Raw genomic sequence first — 22,743 nt, forward strand, 5'->3', positions numbered from 1 at the left:
CACCCCTGAACCGCCCCGGAGCGCCCAAACGACGCTGCGGACTCCGCTCGGGACGGCCCCAGGCTGCCCCCGGGCAGGACGCGCCCCGGGCAGGACGCGCCCCGTCCGCTCAAAGCGGCCGCGCTGCCTTACCGCGGCAACTGCTGGCGGGACAGGAGGCCACGCTTCCGCTCCTTACATACGGAACAAAGGTGGCGGGAACAGAGCGCGGTGAGAGCGGGGCGGTGGCGGGAACAGAGCGCGGTGAGAGCGGGGCGGTGGCGGGAACAGAGCGCGGTGAGAGCGGGGCGGTGGCGGGAACAGAGCGCGGTGAGAGCGGGGCGGTGGCGGGGGGAGAACGAGAGGCTTGAGGGAGAGAACGGTGCGAATCCGGACTAGGGAAGTACCGAGGGCGCCGCGAGATCGTGGGGACCCGGAAGAAAGGGCACCTGGCACACGGCGGGGACATCGGGAGGAGCCAGGAAGGAGTGGGGCCATTGGGGTGACACTGGGGGTCCCAGCCCCAGGGCTGGGGGGCCACTGCGGGGAGACTCGGCGGTCTCAGGCCCAGGGCAGGGTGGGTGCTCTAGGGGGATGCTGGCAGCGTTCAGCCCCTAGCGTCCCCCTAGAGAGGACAACGGGGGCACCAGGAAAACCCTCGGGGCGGGCGGTGACCCATCTACCCCCAATTTATGGAGCACAGCGTGGCCCCTTTCCACCCACACCCCGAATTTTTTGGGCCCAGCGGTGCCCCCTTTGTCCGCCACTCTGTGGGCTGCGTGGTTCTTCCTCTAGCCCAGCCCTTGTGTCCCAGCAGTGACCCCATTTCCCCGTGGGATTTTCTGCCCCGATGGCGAAAGACGAGCGGGCAACGCTGCTGGAGGTGCACCAGGCGCTCTCGGAAGAACAATTCCAGAACCTGAAGTACCTTCTGGGAAGCAAAATTCCTGCCGGGCTTGTGCTCCAGGCATCGCGCCCTGAGTTGTGCCTGATCCTCCTCCAGCGCTTCCCGGGGAATTCCCTGCGTGAGATCGCCAGGATCCTGGGGCAGATTGGCCGCTCCGACCTCATCCAGCGCTTCCAGCTGCCCCTGGAAGAGCAAATCCCGGAGGAAAACCCCAGGGAACCTAATAGGGACACCCCCAACGGGACCAGGGATCCCACTTCAGAACAGCATCCTGGAGGGATTCCAGCTCCACCCGTGAATCCCCGACGCTTGACAGAGAAGGATTTGATGAGAGTTGCCAAAAGATTGGGAAAAGAGTGGCAGGAGGTGGGAATTCTGCATCTAGGGCTGGAGCAGAGCAGGCTGGACCAGATCCAGGAGGAAAATCCGAACAATTCCACTATGAGGAGTTTCGAGATGCTGCGGGATTGGCAGCGGCGTCAGCGAGAGGAAGCCACGGCGTCCCAGCTCCTAGCCTGCCTTGAGGATGCCCACCTTGATCCCGAAATCCTCAACTTCCTCCGGAGCCTCCAGGGGAATTGAGGGACCCCCAAACTCCCTTCCTGGGGGAGGGGAGTGTGATATCAAATTCATATAAAATTGAGACCATTAAATGCTCTTTTATTCCATGAGTGCTGAGTTTTAGGATCAAGTGCCGAGAACATCCATCTTTACTCCTGATTTAAAGATCCCAGAAGGAAGTCCAGGCTCTGCTCCACTTCCTCAGGGATGGACACAGCAGGTTTTGCAGTACTTTCCCAAGAGTTTTTTGCGTGCTGACAGATCCTCTTCCCTACAAATTCCAGCCTCTGGAGCTTCAAGAAGCCATGGCAATGTCAGGAGAGTCACAAGGCTACTACATGCTGATCCCAGAATCCACAACCTCCTCTGGAGCTTCCAGGGGAATTATGGGACCCCCTACACCCCAAAGCCTATTTTGAGGGTGGGGTTATATCAAATTATTATCAGATCAAGACCATTAAATGGAGTTTTATTCCATGAGTGTGGAGTTTTGGGGTCATTTCCAATATGGGATGAGGGGAGGAAATCAAGGATCTGCTCCTCTACCTCAGGGATGGGGGGAAGGTTTTGGGGTCTTTCACTGGGGTTTTTGGGAGTGCTCACAGATCCCATCCCAATTCCTGTATCTCATCCAGGAAGAAGTCCAGGTCCTGGCGGGTGACAGCAGGATTGGTGATAATCTGCCGGAAGAAGTTGACGTGGGATCCTTGGGGTTGGTACCCCACCATCATGGAGCCCCTCCGGATCATCTTTTCCTTGATGGCTGGGGCCACCTAGGGGGACACACCATTTCAGGAGGATTTTGTTTTTCTTTTTGGGTGATTTCTGGGGACTTGGAATGCTGGTGGTGGTGGGGGGAATTTGGAATTCTGGGCTCACCTTTCCCAGTTTGTCCCAGAATTGCAGGCAGTTCTCCTGGCCCCGCAGGCTGGGTGGGATGAACCAGAAGCAGAGGTTGATAAATTCTGGCTGCAGGAAGAGGAAGCAGAAGGAGATCATGACCATTCACCCAATTCCCAGAATCTGATAGGGATTCGCACTTCCAGGAATTCAGCCATGTGTATTTAATTGTCTGGGGTTGGAACCTGCAGGATTTAATCCTCCGGGATTTAAACCTCCAAAATGGAAACTTCCAGGATGATTAAACTCCAGGATTTCAACCTCTGGGATTTCAACCCCTGGGGTGATTTAAATCTGTGGAATTCCAAACTGCAGGATTTCAGATTCTGGGATTCAAACCTGTGGGATTTGTCCTCAGGGATTTAAACCTCCAAGACTTAAACTTCTGGGACAATTCAAACCTCTGAGATTTCAGCCTCTGGGATTGAAAACTCTGGAATTTAAACTTTGGGGATTCAAACCTTTGGGATTAACCGCCAGTCAGTTAAAGCTCCAGGATGATTTAAACCCGTGGCATTCCAACCTCCAGGACTCTTAGGTGTCCATGTCCCCCATTCTCCATTCCACCATCACCCTTACCTCCATCACCAGCTGGAATCCCTCCCTCCTCTTCACCTGCTCCAACAGATACCTGGGGACAGCAAAGGGGTGAAGCCAAGTTTGGGAGGGTGGAGGGTTCCCCCTGATCCTGGGGCTCACCGAGAGGCACCGAACGCCCGCTCCACACGCTGTGCCAGCCCCCGGGTCCCCACGGCTTTCCAGAGGATCCAGAGCTTGAGGCCGTCGGCGCGGCGGCCGCACTGGGGGCTCTTGTCCCCTGTGTCCAGGGACACGTCGTAGAACTTGTCCCGCTGGAACAGGTACGAGGCCCCCAGGCCATGGCAGCGCTGCAGGAGCCCCTGGGATGGGCAGGGGGCACCAGAATTAATGAGAGGGCCCAGGAGGCATCCTAGGGGCACAAATTCAGGATGGGGGGCACCTACGGAGCTGTCACGGAGCAGGAATGCTGAGCACTGCAACCCCACCATCAACAGCTTGTGGGGGTTCCAGGTCACTGAGTCAGCTCTGGTGGGGGGGAACAGCAGAGTTTGGGGGGGGCCCTCTGGGGAAAAAGGGTATCCCCAAAAGCTCAGAGGGCAGGTGGGAGTCTTTTGCGGGGGTAGGGGGAGGGACACACCTGTGGATGCCGGCAAGGAGATGACGGAGTTGGGGGGACAGGAGGGCGCTGCCCCCCCATGCTGCCTGCAGGAAAAGGGGGATCAGCACGCACAGGGGGACCCCCAAGCCCCCCCCAGCCAAGCACCCCGAACTCACGTCCACATGCAGCCACAGCCCGTGGCGGGCACAGACGTCGGCGATGGCGTCCAGCGGGTTGAAGGCGCCCAGGACAGTGGTGCCACTCGTGGCACACACAAAGAGGGGCTCTGAGCCCTGGAGGGGGATTAGGGAGGGGTCTGGGTGTATTGGAGGGTGCTGGGGGCATGGAAGGGGGTAGAGGGCAGGGGAGCACAGGGAGTCAAAGGTGGCCAAGATGGTGGCACAGAAAAAGAACGGGCTCTGAGCCCTGGGTGGGCATTTGGGGGGACTTGGAGGGGGCTCAGGAGGAAAGCTGTGGGGGGCTGGAGGATACAGGGGGACTTTGGGGGTGCAGGAAATTGGCTACAGAGGGATTTGGGGCAGACAGGCAACTGACTTTATGGGAGGGCAGGAGGTCTGGGGAGGACAGGGGACATTGGGTGCACTGAAGAATTGAAGAGACAGTGGGGGGACATTGGAAGACATTCAGGGTTTTTGGGGGGACATTGGGGGACATGGAGGGTGGTTTGTGGACATGGGAAGGGCTTTGGGAACATTGGAGAGGCTTTGGGGACTTAGAGGGGGACACACGGACTTCGAGGGAGCTTTGAGAACACTGGGAAGGCCGTTGGGGTTACTGCGGAGCCATTGGGGAGTTTGAGGGCCTTTGGGGTGTGCAGCCTCTCCTGACCTCAGCTTTCACCCTCTGGATCTCCTTCTCCAGCTCTTCCGGGATCATCTTCCCCCTGAAGGGAAGGGATAGGGATGGATACCTGCAGGAATCCCCTGACCTGGGGTCCCTCGGGACCTCCCAGCACTCACCTCTCATCTGTCCGCACCAGGTGAACATTGTCCGTGCCAATTCCCAGGAGAGCAGCTCCTTTTAGGATGGAGTAATGGCTCTGGGCAGGAAAACAGGACCGGGATTGGGAGGACCCCAGGAATCAGATCTGGGGTCACCTCAGGGACCAGACTTGTGGTAACCCCAGATTTTGGGTAATCTCAGGGACCAGACTTGGGGTGACCCCACGGGCCAGGTTTTGGGGTAGCCTCAGTGACACCAGGTTTTGGAGTGACCCCATGGATCAGGTTTAGGGCAACCTCCAAGGATCAGCTTTGAGGTGACACCAGGATCAGGTTTTGGGATGGCCCCAGGTGAGCCCCTGGATCATGTTTTGTGGGGGTCCAAGGGATGAGATTTGGAGTGACCCAGGGGATCAGGTTTGTGGTGACCACAGGGGGCCACTCCAGGAATCAGGTTTTGGGGTGACCCCAGGAATAGGGTTTGGAATGACCCAATGGATTAGAATTGGGATGACTCTGAGGATTAGGTTTTGGGGTGACCTCGAGTCCCCAGTCCCACCTCCTGGGATGCAAACAGGCCCAGGCGAGGCAGGTCCCAGTTCCCTCTGCTGCGGCTCTCCGGGAAACGCCGGAATCGCGCCACGTTCATGGCCAACATGTTGGACATAGAGCCCCCTGCCCAGGACAGGGACCTCCGTTTCACCCCCAGGGCACCACGGACAGGCTGCCAGGGGCAGAGGGGGGACAGGGATACCCCTCGGGAAGGGTCCGGGATACCGGGAGCAAAGATGCCATCGCCGCTGCTCCACCCCACGAGCTCCCGGAGCTTGGCCAGGACCTGCTCCTCCATCAGCACCAGCACTGGGGCCACTTCGTATGTGTACCTGGAAGGGCCCAGCAGCAGTCGGGGGGGTTCCCCTCCCCCTGAAACCTCAGAACCCCAAACAACTTTCCCAGAGCCTCAGCACCCCAAAACCCTCCCCGCAGAAGCCCCCCTCCATCAGCACCAACACTGGGGGCTAGATCAGGGCAGTCAGCACAGGGTTTTGGCAGGTCCTTTCTCATTTGGGCTCCTCAACACCCCCAAAACCCTCCCTCCAACCTTGAGCAGCCCAAAATCCTCCCGCCAGCACCTCCCCCTCCATCAGCAGCAGGGGCTCCTTGCAGGTGGATCTGGGGGAGGGGAGGGTCATGGCAGCTTTTTGAGGGGTCTCCCCATGCGCCAGCTGCCCTTTGGGAGTGTTGGGGGCTCACGGGCTCGTGTTGAGGGTCTCGGTGAGGAACCGGCCAGCCAGGGCATGGTGGTCCACAGTCCAGCCCCAAGAAAAGCTTGTTGAAGAACCAGTTTATTTATTTGGCATGTTTACTGCTTGATTTGTGGTTTGGTGGTCCTTTTGGGTTTTTTCTCCCCCTGTTTTTAGAGTGAAGTAGGTGAATGAGGCTAGTTGGCCCATGATGATGAACGGGTGTTCTACTGGCTGACTGCCTACTAAGGTTAGAATGAGGATATTAGCGACTAGGGCTCACAACCCTTGTTCAGGGTTCAGGGACAGAGACCTGCCTTTGTTATTTTATTGGGCCAGGTGTGGGTTTATCTGTTTGTTACTTAGCTATTTTCTGGCCAAGTTTCAAATCCCTGTCCCCTCCCATCGTGTTGTTAACCCCTCCTATCCCAAACTGTTCCCTTCCCTTGAAGTCCTTCATTGGTTTATATACCTTGTATTCCCCACCTTGTGTTCCACCCCCAATTCTCCTGATTAGCTAGAGATTCTATCCTCCCCTGAGACCTGCCCCCCTTTATAAGCTGTTGTTTGCCCCGTTTGTGGTCCTGGGACCTTGGGGAGGGGGTTTTTGCTATCTAAAAACGTTACCCAGAGTTCTACCCCAGGCCCGTGCTGTGGCCCTTTTGTTCCACGCTGCGCCTCCAGTGGTAGCTGGGATAGTGTGGAGCCCAAAAGAGGGGGACTGTAGCCCACCCCCGTCACCATCCAGCCGGGATGCGCAACAGGGGGTGACCTGGGGGAACACAGAGGGAACAGAGGGTGGTCAGGGGAGGACATGGCGGGGGCAGGGAGAGGCAGGGAGAGATATGGGAGGGGATAGGGGCAAATGGGGGGGAACATGAGAGGGTTAAGGATGGCACGTGGAGGGTGGGACACGGGAAGATAAGGGGAGGACCTGGGAGGTTCCGAGGAGTCATGGCAGGGTCAGAAGGAGACTGGGGAGACAGGAGGAGGATATGGAGGACGGAATGAGGGGGTGTGAGGAAATGGGAAAATGGGTGGGCAGAGGGGATACAGGGGAATCAGGGGATGCACAAGAGGGACATGGAGGATGGGGGGACAGGAAGGATTGGGGGTGGGTAGGCAGAGATCAGATGGGACTTGGAAGGAGTTGGAGGTATATGGGGAGGGTCAGGGAGTGGATGCAGGGGGAAATGGGGGGGCATGGGGGCAGTCAAGCGAGATGCAGAAGATTGGGGTGTTATGAGTTTGAACGAGGCCAGATTTTGAGAAGGAAAAAGGCTCTCGTTTATTAAAACAAACTACAGAGGACGGGGAGTTTGACATAAGCCCAAACTCCCATGCAACAACCCAAAGATAACGTGTCCCAAACACGCTGGGTTCTCCCCCAAAAGTAGGTCCCTCAGAAGGAGAAGAACCCCAAACCCAACCGAAACCCTCACTTTATAACCTCTCTCAGGTCCAGGATTGGTGGGTGTTGGATCTGCACGTTGATTGATTGTTTTCCCTTGTTCTCATTGGTCCATATCGATATTCATTCTGGACCAATCATTTTCTTGGGGCATCGAATGATTGGTCAAGTCCCCTGTCCAATCACCTCCCGCCTCCCTTCGACTATCACCCCCACCAAACCCTGGACCTGCCCTCCCCAGGACCCACAACAAACACCCATCAAATCACCCCAAAAGAGCAATTCCAACCCAGCCCCAATTCAACACAAATTGAACACCATTTATAACAACTTCCCCCCTAAAACTTTGATTGGGCTTTAGCCCGCATCAGCATGTCCAACATTTTCTTAATTAGTTTCTTCTTCAATGGTGTATAGTTGTCTCAATTTCTGGTATTGCTTGCACATCTCAGGGGCTGACTTGGCAATCTCTGAGTTCTCCGCTATTTCCACTCCATTTTCTTGTAGTAGCAGCTTTCTTTCATTAAACATGGTTCATAAACCCCATGTCTTATCTTTCTTTCAATCAGTCTCTTTCCTGAACAGATTAATTTTTCTTTCATAGGGCATTCCCCCATTAACTTCTGTTTGAAATTCCCTATATTTTCATATAGCCAATGTGTTTTTCCATCTTCTATACAGCTGGTGAATGACAAAGAGTTGAAGCAATTGGGACTCGGATTCGTGCGGGTTCTAGGGACAGCAGTCCAAGAATCTCCTGCACACAGAGGATAGTGGCATTTCTGAAATGGCAGTGGGGGTCCGGTACAAGCTACTCTCCCAGCCATGTCTCCCCTCCACAGAGGATCAGCGACTCTGTGGTAAGAATATAACCTGATCCAGTCTTGCCCCCCCGCTTTCCTTGTTTATTTCTGTGAGATTCTTACCAATTACTGCTGCAGGAGTCTACCTTTCCTTTTGTATCAACCTGTTCCTTCCGTCTTTTAGGGGCAGATTGCTAGAGGCATGGGAGAATGCTCTATCTTTTCCTGGATCTCAGGATCTGTATTAATAAATACCAGAGATTAAAATACTTCCTTCACAACTCATATCATTTCACCCCCCCTAAATAGAGAAAAAAAAGTTACAACTTTCAATTAGTTATTTTACAATAAATCTAACAAAGTTCTATTATAACTCATAACTTATTTGTCTTCTTATGGTGTTTCTGATGTCTTCTTCCTTAGAATCAGCTTGGTGTTACTTAGCTGAGGTCAGAGATAGCCCCTCGGGTGCTGAAACTGGCCCTTTCACTCGGGTGACAAGTGTCCATCCTGCTCCTGTGTTTGAATAACTGTTTCGGTAAAACTTGGAATGGACCTTCCCACTTTGGGATTAATGGTTGTTCTCTCCAGGTCTTGATAAATACCCAGTCACCAGGTTGGAATTTGTGGATTTTGAAATCAATGGGAGTAGCTTGAGGAAGATATCCCTTAATTCTTCTAAAATGCAGGTTGTAGTCTTGATATATTTTCTCACACCCCATTCTCCTTCTTCATATGTTCTCACATCTCCTGAAGTTGTTAAGAACGGTAAACAAAACATAATTTCATATGGTGGCACTCCTATATTTGCCCTTGGTTTAGTCCTTATCCTCATTAGTGCCAGAGGGAGACATTTCAACCAATTCTTCTTTGTTTCTTCTGTTAATTTTGTAAGAGTTATCTTAAGAATCTGATTCATTCTTTCTACCCTCCCAGAACTTTGGGGTCTCCATGGAGTGTGAAATTTCCAGATGATATTTAGAGCATTCATTAGTTGTTGTAATATCTTAGCTGTAAAATGAGGACCTCTATTGGAGTCAATAGTATCAATTATTCCATATCGGGGTATGATTTGTTCTAATAAAATTTTGCTTACAGTCTCTGCAGTTCCTTTCGTTGTTGGATATACCTGCAGCCAATGAGTCAGATGGTCTATCATTACTAGTAAATACCTATACCTTTGTAACTGTGGTAATTCCGTAAAGTCTGTTTGTATACATTGAAATGGTCTTTTTGCTAACTCGCTTCCCACTGGAGGTAATTTTCTCATTATTTTTCTATTTATCTTCTGACATGTCATACATTCTCTGGTTATTATTTTGGCAATTTCCCATACCCCGATACATACATAAGTTCTCATAAAATGATCGCACAAAGCTTGAGTGCGCCGATGGGTTGAGACATGTAGGTCCTCTAATATCTTCCTAGTTAATGCTCTAATACTTGTCTACCCTCTGGCATCCTCCATTCTCCTTTTTCATTTTGGTCTGCACCATGTTTTAGTAACTCTTCTTGTTCTTTCTCATTAAATGTAGGGATCTCCTCCTTTCCTCTATCATCATCATCATTCTCATCTCCTATTTCATTTAGTTTGAGGACCTTTTCTGAATTCTCCACTGTGGCCCTCTTTGCAGTTATATCTGCCAAGTTGTTCCCTTTTATTTCTCTAGTATCACCTTTTTGGTGTCCTTTTGTATGCACCACTGCAATTTCTTTAGGCCCTTTCAAAGCTTCTAGCACTGCTCTTATGAGGCCTTCATGAATCAAGGTTTTTCCTTTTCAGTAACAAATCCTCTCTCCGCCCAGATTTTCCCAAAGGTATGTACTACCCCATAAGCATATTTAGAATCAGTGAATATAGTGCCATTCTTTTTGTCCAACCATTTCACTCCTTTTAATAGTGCATCAATCTCACAACACTCTGCAGACCAATTCACAGGAAGCTTTCCTTTTTCCACAACTGTCATTGTATATCCCTCTACTATGGCATATCCTGATACTCTTTTCCCATCAACTACTTGTGATGAACCATCTATAAAAAGTATTTCTCCCTCAGATAAAGGTTGTTCTAATAGATCCTCTCTGACTTTTATCTTCAAATCTATAGTTTCGAGACAGTGATGTGGCAATTCTTCCTTTGGTTCTCCATATAAGAACTGCACGGGGTTCTGAATTCTTGTTGTAGCTAATTCTATATTTTCACTGTTGTTTAAAATCAATTCATACTTTAAAAGTCTACTGTCTGAAATCCACTGACATGCTCTCCTACTTACGATATTTTTTAAATCATGGGGAGTATGATTTTGTTACCTAATGTTAACCTATAACCTTCTTCTAGGAGAACTACAGTGGCAGCTACCGCTTGGAGACAAGGAGGCTGACAGCGGCGAGGGAAGACAAGCAATCAGTTAATATGATTGGTAAAGCAAGCTTCAGCTTATTTTGAGTACAACGGAACTTTTATATGTTTCTATTCATTATGCGTACTCATCGTTAGTTCATTGGTTTAAAGCAAAAAGTTACATTACATACTCCTCTTCCTTTGTGGTTTCTAACACAGGGTTCTTCCTCATTCTCGTTGCTTTTACTTTCAATTTTTATATTGCAAAACCTCTTTTCTTCTTCATTTTTACTGCTGTCCTTGCCCTTTCGACCTTGTCAGCATAACACAGCACACTTTGCAATCTCCTTATCATGGCGTGCAGCCTAGTTATGTCAAGCCAACATGGGGTTTGCTTGTACAACATTTCAAGGGACCCATGGCCCTGTTTATCCAGCCATTCTTCCACAATAGGCCAACCTCTGACAACCGAGTCTGATAATTTTGAGATGTGGGCAATGGGCTTCCGCACTCCACACCATTCTTGTACAACGACACCATAAGCTATTCCTTCTTCTACATTAGCAAACAGTTCAAACAGTCTATTCAAATCCGGTAAACTTAACGCTGGGGCATTTGCTAATTTTTCCTTTAATTCTTCCAGCTGCTTCTCATCATCTTCACTCCTATTTATAGGCTCATCTTCAACCATTTTGTTATATAGGAATTTAACTAATTTTGTGTGTCCATCTATCCATCATTTACAGTATCCAGTTAATCCAAGTAATTTCCTTACATCTGTTTTTGTTGTAGGTGCTGGTAAGGATAGTATGCCCTGAATTCAATCAGCATCTAATTTCTTGTATCCTTTCCCAGTTATGTGACCCAGATCTTTTACTTCAGGTTCAACAAACTGTAACTTCTTTTTGGATACTTTTAACCCTTTTCCCCCCAGGAAGTTCAGTAGATTAACCGTTGTTGCTTGTACTTCCTCTCTTTGTTCCCCAGAAATCAACAAATCATCTACATACTGTAGAACCTGGGAATTTCCTTCGGGTGTAAATTGTTTTATGATTTCTTCTAGAGTTTGGCCAAACAAATTTGGTGACTCTGTGAATCCCTGAGGTAAACTTGTCCATTGCAGCTGTTGTTTCCTCCCAGTTTCCTCATCCTCCCATTTGTATGCAAACCATTTTCTACTTTCTTTTTCAAGTGGGCAGGACCAAAAAGCATCTTTCAGATCTATAACACTAAACCATGCATGTTTTGATGGTACTTTGCTTAATAAATTGTATGGGTTGGCTACCACTGGGTATCAGGTAATTGTTTACTTATTTACTTCTCATAGGTCTTGGACTAACTGATATGTACCATTTGGTTTCTTTAGAGGCAATATAAGAGTGTTATGTGGGGACATACATGGTTCTAGAATTCCTTCTTCAATCAGGTTTTTAATGACAGGTGTCAGTCCTTGTTTCCCTTCTATAGAAATTGGGTACTGTTTAATTTTTATTGGAGGAAGGCTGGGTTTCATTTTTACTTCTGCAGGTGGAATGCTTAACAGTCCACCCTCTTCTGCCCACACCCTCGGATTTATGGCCTTTTCATCTTCCTCCCTCAAAACCATCATCTTTACTACCATATGTTCTCCCTCAGGTACTACTATCTTTAATTGCACCTGCAAATCCCGGCCTAGAAGGTTAGAATCTAATTCTGGCAAGTATAGCAGGTCTGCAGAGCCTTCTCTGAAACTTCCTTTTATAGACACTTCTTCAATGATGGGTACTTCCAAAGGGTTGTTTTCAGCCCCTCTAACTTTACATGTTCCGTTACTTAGTTTGCATCCTTAGGGATTTTTGAAACACTTGAACGATCTGCCCCAGTGTCAACTAGAAATTCAATTTCTTCACTCTGAGGGCTAATTTCTAAGTTTACCAGAGGCTCCTTTTGATGACCAATATCATCCCTCAGAGCGTAGAGCCCCTGACACCCCTAGTCATCTCCTGTTTGCCTCCATCCGAGAGTGTCCTGTTCTTGTGCGATGGCTTCATCTATTCTTTCTTTTCTACAAAAATTCCTGGTGTGTCCCCTTTCTCCACAATAAAAACATATGATATCGGCCCAAGGTGGTCTTCCTTCCACCCAAGATGTTCTGCTATCTCTATTTGGCTCTTTCTTGCTACTTGGTTGTACTTTGAATTCACCTCCTCGAGGCCCTGCGTACTCGCCTTTTCTCACTCCTGTCAATTCACTACTTCTGAACCCTGCACTTTCCCTAGCCACTGCTACCATGATTTTTGCTTTTGTCCTGGTCTTTTCCTCCTCCCTCCTTAAATATACTTTTTGTGCCTTCCGTAATAACTCGTTCATTCCAGCTTTTCTAATTTTCTCCTGATGTCTACCCAAGCCTTTGTTACAAATTGAATTTTGACTAGGACTTGTCCTTCTGGACTGTCCGGATCAACACTAGAATACTAGAATACAATTCAAAATTTCTTTTAAATGTCTCTAACCAGGCACTAGGTGACTCATCCCGTTCCTGATGGCTATCAAATGCCAGTTTAGCGTTATTTGTTTTACGGACAGCCTCTCTTATCCTTCTTATAATTAGGGTTCTATATTGTCTCATACTTGCTCTTCCCTCCTCCTGATTTGGGTCCCAGTTGGGTGGATTGAGAGGCATCTTCTCTTCCCCTCTGGGACCACCTCAATTCTCCCTCTCCCAAATTTTCATGCCTGCTGCACTAATCATTTGTATTTCCTCTGAGGAAAAGAGTATTTCTAAAATTGAATTTAATTCTTCCCATGTGTAAATATTGGATCCTAGAAATTGATCTAGTTGCTGTGAGATGCCTATGGGATCTTCTAATAAAGGTTTAATTTCTTTCTTAAAATTTCTAACCTCAGAGGCCGTGAATGGGGCATTCACAAAACCAATACCACCTCTGGCCCTCCCCATAGGCACTTCCCTTAGAGGAAACAACTTTTCAGTTCTCCCACCTTCATCTTGAATTCTCTTTGCTTGGAACCTTGTATTATATTGATGGCTTTCTACATGCTTATCTGGTTCAATTAACTTCTTTTCCTCTATATCTTTACAACAACAGGCCCTTTTCACTCCCTGACCTTTTGTTTGCAAACTTTTCTCCTGCTTTTGACTCTCAGTATGTTGGGGTATGGGGGATAAATAAAAAGGAATGTTTTGTGTATGTTCCAGAAATAAGAATAGAGGAAGAGGTACTTTGGGTTGTCGGTTGAAATATGGAGGAAAAATAAAGAGGGGTATTTTGGAAAGTTTTGGGAGCCAAGACTGGGGTATGGACACTCTGAGTGGTACTAGAGACCGGTGTCTGGGAACTTGAGGAACTGGAGGGAATCTGCAAAACTGAAGGAGTACTAGAATGGGCAGGTTCTGGTATATTTGGGAAAGGAGATGATACAGAAGAAGGGATGCTGGGAGCAGGACAACTTGAATTAAAAGGTTGAGGTGATTTTAAAACTCCTGTGGGAGTAGATCCTGAAATTGCATCCACCTCATGAGATGGTACTGAGGGGGTACAAGGTTGGAGGGGGAGGAGGAAGGTGGTCTATAGGAGGAGTCAGAGGAGGAGGTAACGGGAGGTAATCTAAGGGGGATGGATACTCTGAGTGTAATCTAAGGCATCAGGAGGGGGAGGCAGAGGAAGATGGTCTAAAGGATCCCACCTCCTTTCTGGTAGCTTAGTTTCTTCTTTTTCTTCTTCTCTGGATACCTTATAACCTTTTATTTCCTCTTCCTGTTTCTCCCTTTCTAACCAACATTTAGCATAACTAATCTCTTCCTTGCAAGGTTCTACCCAGGTATTGACATATCTATTTAAAGCTGTACATAGCCATCTTTCTTTTGTCCCGTACCAGGACAGGTCCTTCAGCAATACTCTCTTTAGGCCATATTTCTGTACAGTATCTCATAATTTTTATTTTATCTAGATCCTTCATTCCCTCATAAGTATCCCAGTTTATTAAAAGTTCACCTAAAGGACTACTAGGAGGTATTTACTTAAAAACTTCCTTCCCTTTTCTCTTCCTGCTAGCACTTTTTCCAGCACACTGTCCCATCTTTAACTAGCAATTGGTATCCAATTACAATTTAAAAGATATATATTATTTTGTTAATTATTTTTTTAATTTATTTATTTATTTTAATTTTTTTTAATAAGGGGTAAGTATTAGTTATTAATGAGGAAGAGAAAACAAATATTAATTATTGTGGAAAATGTATTAATAACGGTTACTTTTAAAAGTTCCTTATCGTAAGAGGCAAGACAAAGATGGCAACTTTTAAAGAAATGTTTGACCTGGGAAACGAAATAAATGTGGTAGCTTTGGTGGGAAACAAAACAAAAAAATGGTGACTCAAAGAAATATTTTGTATGGGAAACAGAATAAATATTGCAGTTTAACAAGGGTTTCGGAATAAAAATGTCAATTGAAATGAACATTTATAACCTAAGAATAGTGAAATATCCAAATTAATTCAAAAAAGAAATGTAATAGCTATTGTCTTAGCTGGAAAACTAAACAATAACGATGGCTATTTCAAGAAATTAAGCAACTTACAACCACTTGCTTAACCAAATACAAAATAGACGCAGCGAGCCACTTACTCAACAGAAGACAAAATGGCCACTCTGAAATAAACCACCTGCTCACCCGAATACCAAATGACCACAGCGAGCCACTTGCTCAACAAAAGACAAAATGGCTACAGTGAAACGAACCGCCCGCTCAACCAAATACAAAATGGCCTCAGCGGGGTCTTATACTTGCCCTCCCTGAGTAGCAGTCGGAGGACTTTCAGCTTGTCCTCACCTCCAAACCTCACTCTGCAGAGATCTCGACAACTCATGTACAATGGGCTTCCACTGGAGAGGCTCTGCCTCTTGAATTTTGCCTTAGCTTAGACAGGTTCTAACATCCCCTTCAGCCCTAGTGGCTGAAAGGGCCCTTCCATAGCAGGGGGCCCACCTGCCTGCTTGAGGGTCACTGCACCTGTGAAGTTTAGGCCCCTCAGTTACCCCTACGACCCCCTGATGGGATCCCAGCTCAGGGTCCTGAGTCTGTCCCCCTCTGCAACCCCCCCAGTGGGATCCTAGCTCAAGGGCTCCCTAACTCTCTTAGGCTGGGCACCCTCCCCTTCCCCTGTCTCAGAAAGGGGCACTCCCCTATACAGTGGCTACTTTGTCTGGCAGTCTCTGTATAGGAGTTTTTCTCCCACCCCTAAGGTCCTAGTTCCTCAGAGATTAGACTCCCCTGCTCTATCTCTGAGGAACAACCCTCCAGGTGATTTGGGCTAGTGGTCAGAGCTTTTGCCCCTTACTCTGGGCAGTCCAGCCCACTAACACCCTCCTCTCAAGGCCAAGGGCCCAAATCACCCCTTGGAGCCTCCACTCACTGGAGGAACGGGCGCCTGAGCAGGTAAGGGTGGCTAGAGGAGGGTACTCCTCGTCTCCCCTACTCTAGGGGTCCCTAGAGGTACACTCACTCAACGGCTGCAACACTCGCTTCCCCCACACACTTGCTTCGGGAGTCAGCGCTCACAGTCCCTGTCTCAATCACGCACATTCACTTCGCACCCCCTCGCACCTTAAACCCCACTCGCACTGCTCAGGGGCAGTGTGAGGCCCACTCCCTCTCGAAGGGCTCTCACCTTTTTGGGCTGTTGTGTCCTCTGCAGCCTTGGGTATAGGCAGCAATCCCTTCTGCAGTCCGACGTAGTCAAATCTCTGGCAGCCAAAAAAGGTGGCTGGACGTATCTCCCAGGTCCTGAGCTACCCCAGACCAGTTTGGGGCGTGGGCCTATCCCTGATGAGTCCCCAGAAGATGTTATGGATTCGAACGAGGCCAGATTTTGAGAAGGAAAAAGGCTATTGTTCATTAAAACAAACCACAGAGGACAGGAGTTTGACATAAGCCCAAACTCCCATGCAACAACCCAAAGATAACAATGTCTCCCAAACACACTGAGTTCTCCCCAAAAAATGTAGGTCCCTCAGAAGGAACTGTGTGTTGATTGGTCCCTGTGTTTTCCGGTGTTCTCATTGGTCCATATCGATATTCATTCTGGACCAATCATTTTCTTGGGGCATCGAATGATTGGTCAAGTCCCCTGTCCAATCACCTCCCGCCTCCCTTCGACTATCACCCCCACCAAACCCTGGACCTGCCCTCCCCAGGACCCACAACAAACACCCATCAAATCATCCCAAAAGAGCAATTCCAACCCAGCCCCAATTCAACACAAATTGAACACCATTTATAACAGGGGAGACATGGAGGGGAACATGGCAGGGGCCACAATGTTTGACACTGTCAGGCACCAGGGGCCACACTGGGAACCGCTGGGCCGGAGTGAGAGCTGCCGTGCCCAATGCAGTTTGTGCAGGGCTAAACTGGGAGGCACTGGGCCTGCCCGGGGGCTGAACTGGTGTGCACTGGTGTGTACTGGGAGCGCACCGGTGCGGATGCTGAAGCGCAGCACATCCCGGCAGCGCTTCAGGAGCCGCTCCCGCCCCTCCCCATCGCTCCGCAGCTCCAGATCCAGCAGGTCCCGCAGCTCCTGCGGCTCCTTCCAGTCACACACCTGGGAAAGCACTGGGAATGACTGGGAACGAGACTGGGAATGGGACTGGGAACCGCAGGGGGAACGAGCTGGGAATGATGTTGACAATGGGAATGGGATTGGAACCAGGAACCAGAATGGGAATGGGACTGGAACCAGGAACCAGAATGGGAATGGGACTGGCACCAGAACTGCAAACAGAATGGGGAATGGGAATGACAATGAGGCTGGAAGTGGGACTGCAAATAGGACTAGAAATGGAAACAAGATGGGGAACAAGACTGGAAATGAGAATGAGACTGCAACTGGGACTTACTCTCATTTCCAGCCCCAGTGCCACTCCCAGTCCTATTCCGAGTATAAGATTGGGAAGGGGACTCAGAATGGGAACAGGACTGAAAACGCGAACGGGACTGAGAATGAGATTGGGAATGGGACTAGCTGTTGGAACAGGGCTGGAAGCGGGACTTGTATTAAGAACAGGATTGGGAATGGGAATGGAACTGGGTTTCAGAATGGGAATAGGACTGGGAAAGGAGCAATATTGTGACCCTCACCCCCTTGCATGTCTGCTTCCAGGCACATGCCTGGGAATGACTGGGAATAGGATTGGGAATGACTGGGAAGGAGAATGGGATAGGGATGGGGACAGGGAATGCCTGGGAACAGGACAAGCAATAGGGACAAATCGGGAACCCCATCCCCTGCCAGGGGGCTCCTTCCAGTCACCTACCTGTGGGGACAGGAATGGGATTGGGATTGAGAATGGTACTGGAAACAGGAATAGGATGCAATGGAACTGGGGACCCTCACTCTCGAGTGCCCCAGTGTCCCAACCTTCTGTGTCACATCTGTGCTCTTCCGCACGCCCTCCTCCAGCAGGATCTGGAACACTTCCTGCAGGAATTCCTCCCCAGCGGCCGTGTCCAGGCCAGGACATTCCAATGGGATGCTGTCCCCAGCTCCAGAGGGCTCAGCCATGGCAGGAGAACACAGGGAGACCCCGAAGTGCAGCAGGAGGGACCCTGGAATTGGCAGCAGTCGGCAGGAGTGGGGGATCCCAGGATGAGCTCCTCCTGGAAGCAGATAACCTTGGGATAAAGCGATCCTGGGACAAGGATCTCCTGGGATAAGGTGGTCCCAGAATGAGGTGATTGTGGGATAAGGATCTCCTGGGATAAGGTGATCCCAGGCTGAGCTTCCCCCTGTGATGAGGTGCTCCAGGAATAAGGCTCTCTCAGGATGAAATTCTCCTGGGATACGGCGATTACAGAATGATGTTCTTCTGGAATGACGTAGTTCTGTAACAGGATGATCACAATATTAGGTGTTCCCAGGATGGGTTTCTCCTGGCATCAGGCTCTCTGGACTCACCTCTCCTCTCACCTCTGCCAGCTGCAATTTTCCAAGATCAGGTGCTGCCAGGAACAGGTTCTCCTGGGATTAGATGATCCTGGGACCAGGCTTTCCCAGCTCCTCTCTCTTCCCTCCCCAGGATGGAATTTTCCTCTGGTCACATCGCCAGGGGCAAGGAGCAAAGTCCAGGACTCGGGAAGGAGCCCCGGAGGGTTCTGGGGACAGGGGGAAGGGTTAGGACTGTGCCCCCGGATCTGTGGGAAGAGTGGTGACCCCATGTGGCCTCCCACTCCCAGTGTCCCCACAACCCATTCCCAGTGTGGCCCCCACCCATTCCCAGGGTCCCCAAACTTATTCTCATTGTCCCCCCTGTCCCCAGTGTACCCCCACCTGTCCCTGGTGTCCCCCCATTACTTGCAGTGTGTTCCCCCACCAGTGTTTGGTGTCCCCCATGTCCTGTGTCCCCACACCCATTCCCAGTGCCCTTCATTTCCCGTGTACCCCAAATCCCAGTACCAGTGTCAACAAGTTCCACCAGTCCGAAGATTCCTGCAGGATCCCGCAGCACTATGTTGATTTTGTCTAGGTTCTGCATCAGGGAGCTTCTCGTTGTCCTTCCACTGTTGGCCATACAGCCCTGCTGCCATTGCAGGGCAGTGGCGGCCGCCGCAGTGCTGATGCTATTTAATGCCTCTCCTCGTGCAGGGTGCTGGGAAGGGGACGCTGCTGCCACTGTCCCTGCCCTTTCCGCCGGCAGTGCAGCTGGATCGGGGCAGCCGGGCAGGCAAGACTCGCCACAGGCCTTGCTGAGATGGCGGTGGCTGCAGCGCATCGCTGCAGGCTGCACGAGGATGGCCCCGGCAGCAGAGCTTCGCCACCCCGGGAAAAAGCCGTGCAAACACGTATTTGATTTCCTTCTTAAATATGTCATCACAGAGGTGTTACCAACCTCTCCAATTGGGCCAGCAGCATGTCCATCTTCACAGTCATCAGAGATTGCCTATGTCAGACATGGTGGAAGCTTCCAGGTGCTTCTCATAGAAGCCACACCTGTGGCACCACCACCACCCCCGCCAAAATCCAGGCTGTGCCAAACCAACACATCTCCATCCTTGTTCCCATCCCATCCCCTCCTCCCTATCATCATCCTAGTGTCCCCATCACAATGGCACTATCACCATTCATGTGTCCCAACCCATCCAGCTGTCCTGATGCCCCTCCAGGTGTCACTGTACCCATGCCCCCTGCGGTGCCTCCAGAGCTGGCCAGGGTTCCAGAAAGTTCCCACACTCAGGGCAGAGGTGGAGCCGCTCTCGGCCATGGGTACGGTAGTGTTGTCGCAGGTTGGAGCCGACGCTGAAGCTCTTCCTGCATTCCCTGCATGTGTACGGCCACTCCCAGGTGTGCATCCGCCGGTGCTGCGCCAGCGCCGAGCTCTCCCCGCAGCGCTTCCCGCAGTCCCGGCAGCCGAAGGGCTTCTCCCCGGCGTGGATGCGCCGGTGAGTGGCAAGGTTGGAATTCTGGCTGAAGCCCTTCCCGCAGGCGCTGCAGCTGAACGGTTGCGCCCCAGTGAGGGGGATGCGGTGCCGTGCCAGGCCCGAGCTCCAGCTGAAGCCCTTCCCACATTCCCCGCAGATAGTGGGGTGCAGCCCGGCCCCTTCTGGCCTCAGCAGCTCCTTCACGGGACTTGGTCCCCCCACAGGGGGCCTGAGGGGCTTCCGACATCGCCAGGCCGGGCCAGGATGGGCTGTGCAAGAAGAGGGTGGGCGCTGGTAGGGCAAGGACAGGAACTGGGGCCCACAGCCACTGCTCCATCCCAATGACACCGGCCCTTTCCAACTGGCACCTGCTCCAGGCCCTCTGTCTCAGCTTGCTCCCACTGGTACCTTCATCCTTCTTTCCATTTTCCATCCTCTCTTCCCCTTTTCCTTTCCTTTCCCACATTCTCCATCCTATTTGTACCTGCTCTATTCCCACTGTCCTTTACCCATCCTCTTTCTCACCTTTCTCCTGCTCCTCTTCCCCTTTTCCCATCCTCTTTTCTCTTTCCTTTTCCCATCCTCGTCTGCTCCATCCCCTCTCACATTCTCCATCCCCTCTTCCCCTTCTCCACCTCCTCTAAGCCTTCTCCATCCCTTTTCCCTCTTCCCCATCCCGGCTGCCACCTCCTCCCTCCCCTTTCCTACCCCTATCCCTATCGTATTCCAAAGCCAGAGTTCACTTCCCCCAGCTCCCCACTGCACATAGACAAGGATCTGGGATTGGGGTGCAAGGGGGGACAGGGACTGGAACAGACAAAATCCCTCTGGAACACAGGGATGAACTTGGGGTACCCAGAAAAATCCCTGTACCCCAAAATCAGGACACCCTCATGCCATGGGTTTGGGGTAACCCTGCACCCCAACACTGGGACATCCCGATACGTGAGACTAGGACATTCTCACACCCCAAAATCAGCACACTCCCATCCCATGGGACTGGATATCCCTGCATCCCAATATTAGGGCATTCCCGTGCCATGAGATTAGAACCCTGCACCCTCAAATCAGGTGATACTGACCTTTAACTCTGGGATTGTGGTGCTGCCATACCCGGGGATCAGGGCACCCCCATGCCCTGGGATTGGGGTACCCCATTCCTGTACCCCAACCCTGGGACACCCAGATTCCATGGGAACAAGACATCGCTGCACCCCAGTTCTGTGGCTCCCTGGGCTGTGGGATCAGGGCACCATCTTACCCTGGAATTGCCACAGTCCCATACCATGGGAACAGGGCACCCTAAACCATGGGCATAGGACAACCCCACATTCCTGAGATTCCCATATCCTGGGATTGAGGAACCCCCAAACTCCAGGATCAGGGTACCCCATTCCATAGCACTGGGACACCTCCGCATCCCTGGAGCACCCACAGACCCTGGAACTGGCGTACCTCCAGGCCACAGGAATGTGACACCCCTGTATCCTGGGGCATGGAAAAGGGGAATATATTGGAACTGGGGTACCCCCACACGGTGGGTGCAGGATACTGTCACATCTCTGTCCCCCCTTACCCTGGAATTGAGGTACCCCTGTGCCATGGGAATGGGCCACCCCAACATTCCCAAGATTCCCTTACCCTGGGATGGGGTCACCTCCATACTCTGGGATCGGGGTCCCTCCACACTGTGGGACCAAATCCCCCCCCCCCCCCCCCATCCCTGGGACCGCCCGAGACCCGGGTCCCTCCCTGAGGTTTGAGGTCTCCCTGTACCACAAGGGCAGGGTCTCCCCCATTGCAGGTCCCTAAGGGAGCCCAGAAAAAGCACCCACCCCCCCTCCACCATTCCAGGGGGCCCCCTCAGAACCTCTTACCGTGGCCAGAGGCCTCTTTGGCAGGAGGTGGAGAGGTCTCATCTGTGGGGGGGGCCTCGAGCAGTGCGGTTTCCCGGGCATCCGTGGGGCCGGGGGGGTCTCGGGGGGCCCTCCCTCCCCAGCGTCCACTGCCGCCGTCCCCTGGAGGGAAGGACCCTGCCGGGGGGGAGAGAGGGGGCAGGGAGAGAACCGGGGTGACCCGAGGACACCCCACGGGGGGGCCGCTGCCGCCCCCAAGGGAGGGTTCGGTCTGCCCGAAGCCCCTCCGTGCCCCTCCTGACGCTGGGGTCACACACACAGTGACATGATGGCACTGCCCTCGTCCCACCCCACAGCCCCTCCCATTCCCCCATGGAGGAGCCCCTGTATCTGGGGGGGGGGTCGCTCCCTCTCGCCCCTCCTCCCTCAACTCAGCAATCGCGGGTGAGGTCTCGGAAGGGGAAGCGGAAAAAAGAAAGGACACGGCGGGGGCGAGGGGAATTGCCCACTCTCCGTTTGGGGGGGATGTCCCCGGTGGCACTCACCGCTGTTGGGGAGCACGGGGGGCTCAGGGGCACCGGACGAGGCCGGGCGAAGGGAAGCGCTCCCGCGCGGCCGCCAGTGCCGCAGCGTGCTGGGGGCGGGAGGCCTCCGACACCCCCAAATCCGCCCAGGGCGACCCCCAGGAAACGGGAGCCAACCTCCCACCAAAAAAAAAAAAAAAAAAAAAAGAAAAGAGGGAGGAACAATACGGACCCTCCCACCATCGGTGGTGGGATGGACTCGGGGCAGTCGGGGAAGGGGTGGCCAGGTCAGCCTGGCTGGGGGAGGCACTGGGGGGACACTTTGGGGGCGCTGGGCGATGTGGGGGATACACGGGGATATGGGCACTACTGACTGGGGGGATTGGGATACACTGGGGTGACTGCGGAGCCTGGGGGACACTGGGGTGTCAGGGATAATGGAGAGAATGGGGAATTGGGGGATTCTGTGGGAACTGGGGGTAACTGGGGGGATTGGGGAATACTGGGCAGACTGGGAAACTGGGGAGCTGGGGAAACTGGGAAATTGGGGGGATACTAGTGCGCCTGGGGACCACTGGAGGGTGCTGGAGGACTGCGGTGGACTGGGGTGAGTTGGGGGATACTGGAGGGACTAAGGAATTGCAGGGACTACTGAGGGCTTACTCAGGGTTACTGGGGGGAACTGGGGGCATGGAGGGGCTGG

General features: G+C 51.7%; 2 protein-coding genes across 5 annotated transcripts; one reads left to right on the forward strand and one right to left on the reverse strand.

Annotated features, from left to right (window-relative positions):
- Positions 1-1,895, forward strand: LOC131569686 (uncharacterized). Of its 4 annotated transcripts, none has more exons than XM_058821940.1 (2): positions 1-243; positions 797-1,895. In XM_058821940.1, the coding sequence occupies exon 2, from the start codon at positions 830-832 to the stop codon at positions 1,466-1,468; it is 639 nt and encodes a 212-aa protein (XP_058677923.1). In that variant the 5' UTR covers positions 1-243; positions 797-829; the 3' UTR covers positions 1,469-1,895. The 4 variants fall into 4 exon arrangements, with proteins under 4 accessions (XP_058677923.1, XP_058677924.1, XP_058677922.1 ...); XM_058821941.1 differs by having other exon boundaries at positions 1-210; positions 794-1,895; XM_058821939.1 differs by having other exon boundaries at positions 1-210.
- On the reverse strand, positions 1,552-18,909 carry LOC131569685 (cysteine sulfinic acid decarboxylase-like). Its single transcript, XM_058821938.1, has 17 exons — positions 18,699-18,909; positions 18,213-18,397; positions 17,664-18,127; positions 16,721-16,847; positions 6,451-6,463; positions 5,702-5,776; positions 5,225-5,331; positions 5,007-5,122; positions 4,466-4,545; positions 4,335-4,389; positions 3,662-3,778; positions 3,525-3,589; positions 3,331-3,412; positions 3,047-3,246; positions 2,927-2,978; positions 2,327-2,416; positions 1,552-2,220 (listed from the first exon to the last, which is right to left on the reverse strand). Exons 3-17 carry the CDS (start codon positions 17,805-17,807, stop codon positions 2,047-2,049), a joined length of 1,497 nt encoding a protein of 498 aa, XP_058677921.1. The 5' UTR covers positions 17,808-18,127; positions 18,213-18,397; positions 18,699-18,909; the 3' UTR covers positions 1,552-2,046.
- Between the last annotated feature and the right edge of the window lie 3,834 nt (positions 18,910-22,743).

This window comes from Ammospiza caudacuta, chromosome 31, assembly GCF_027887145.1.
Source record: "Ammospiza caudacuta isolate bAmmCau1 chromosome 31, bAmmCau1.pri, whole genome shotgun sequence".
Taxonomy (NCBI): Eukaryota; Metazoa; Chordata; class Aves; order Passeriformes; family Passerellidae; genus Ammospiza; species Ammospiza caudacuta.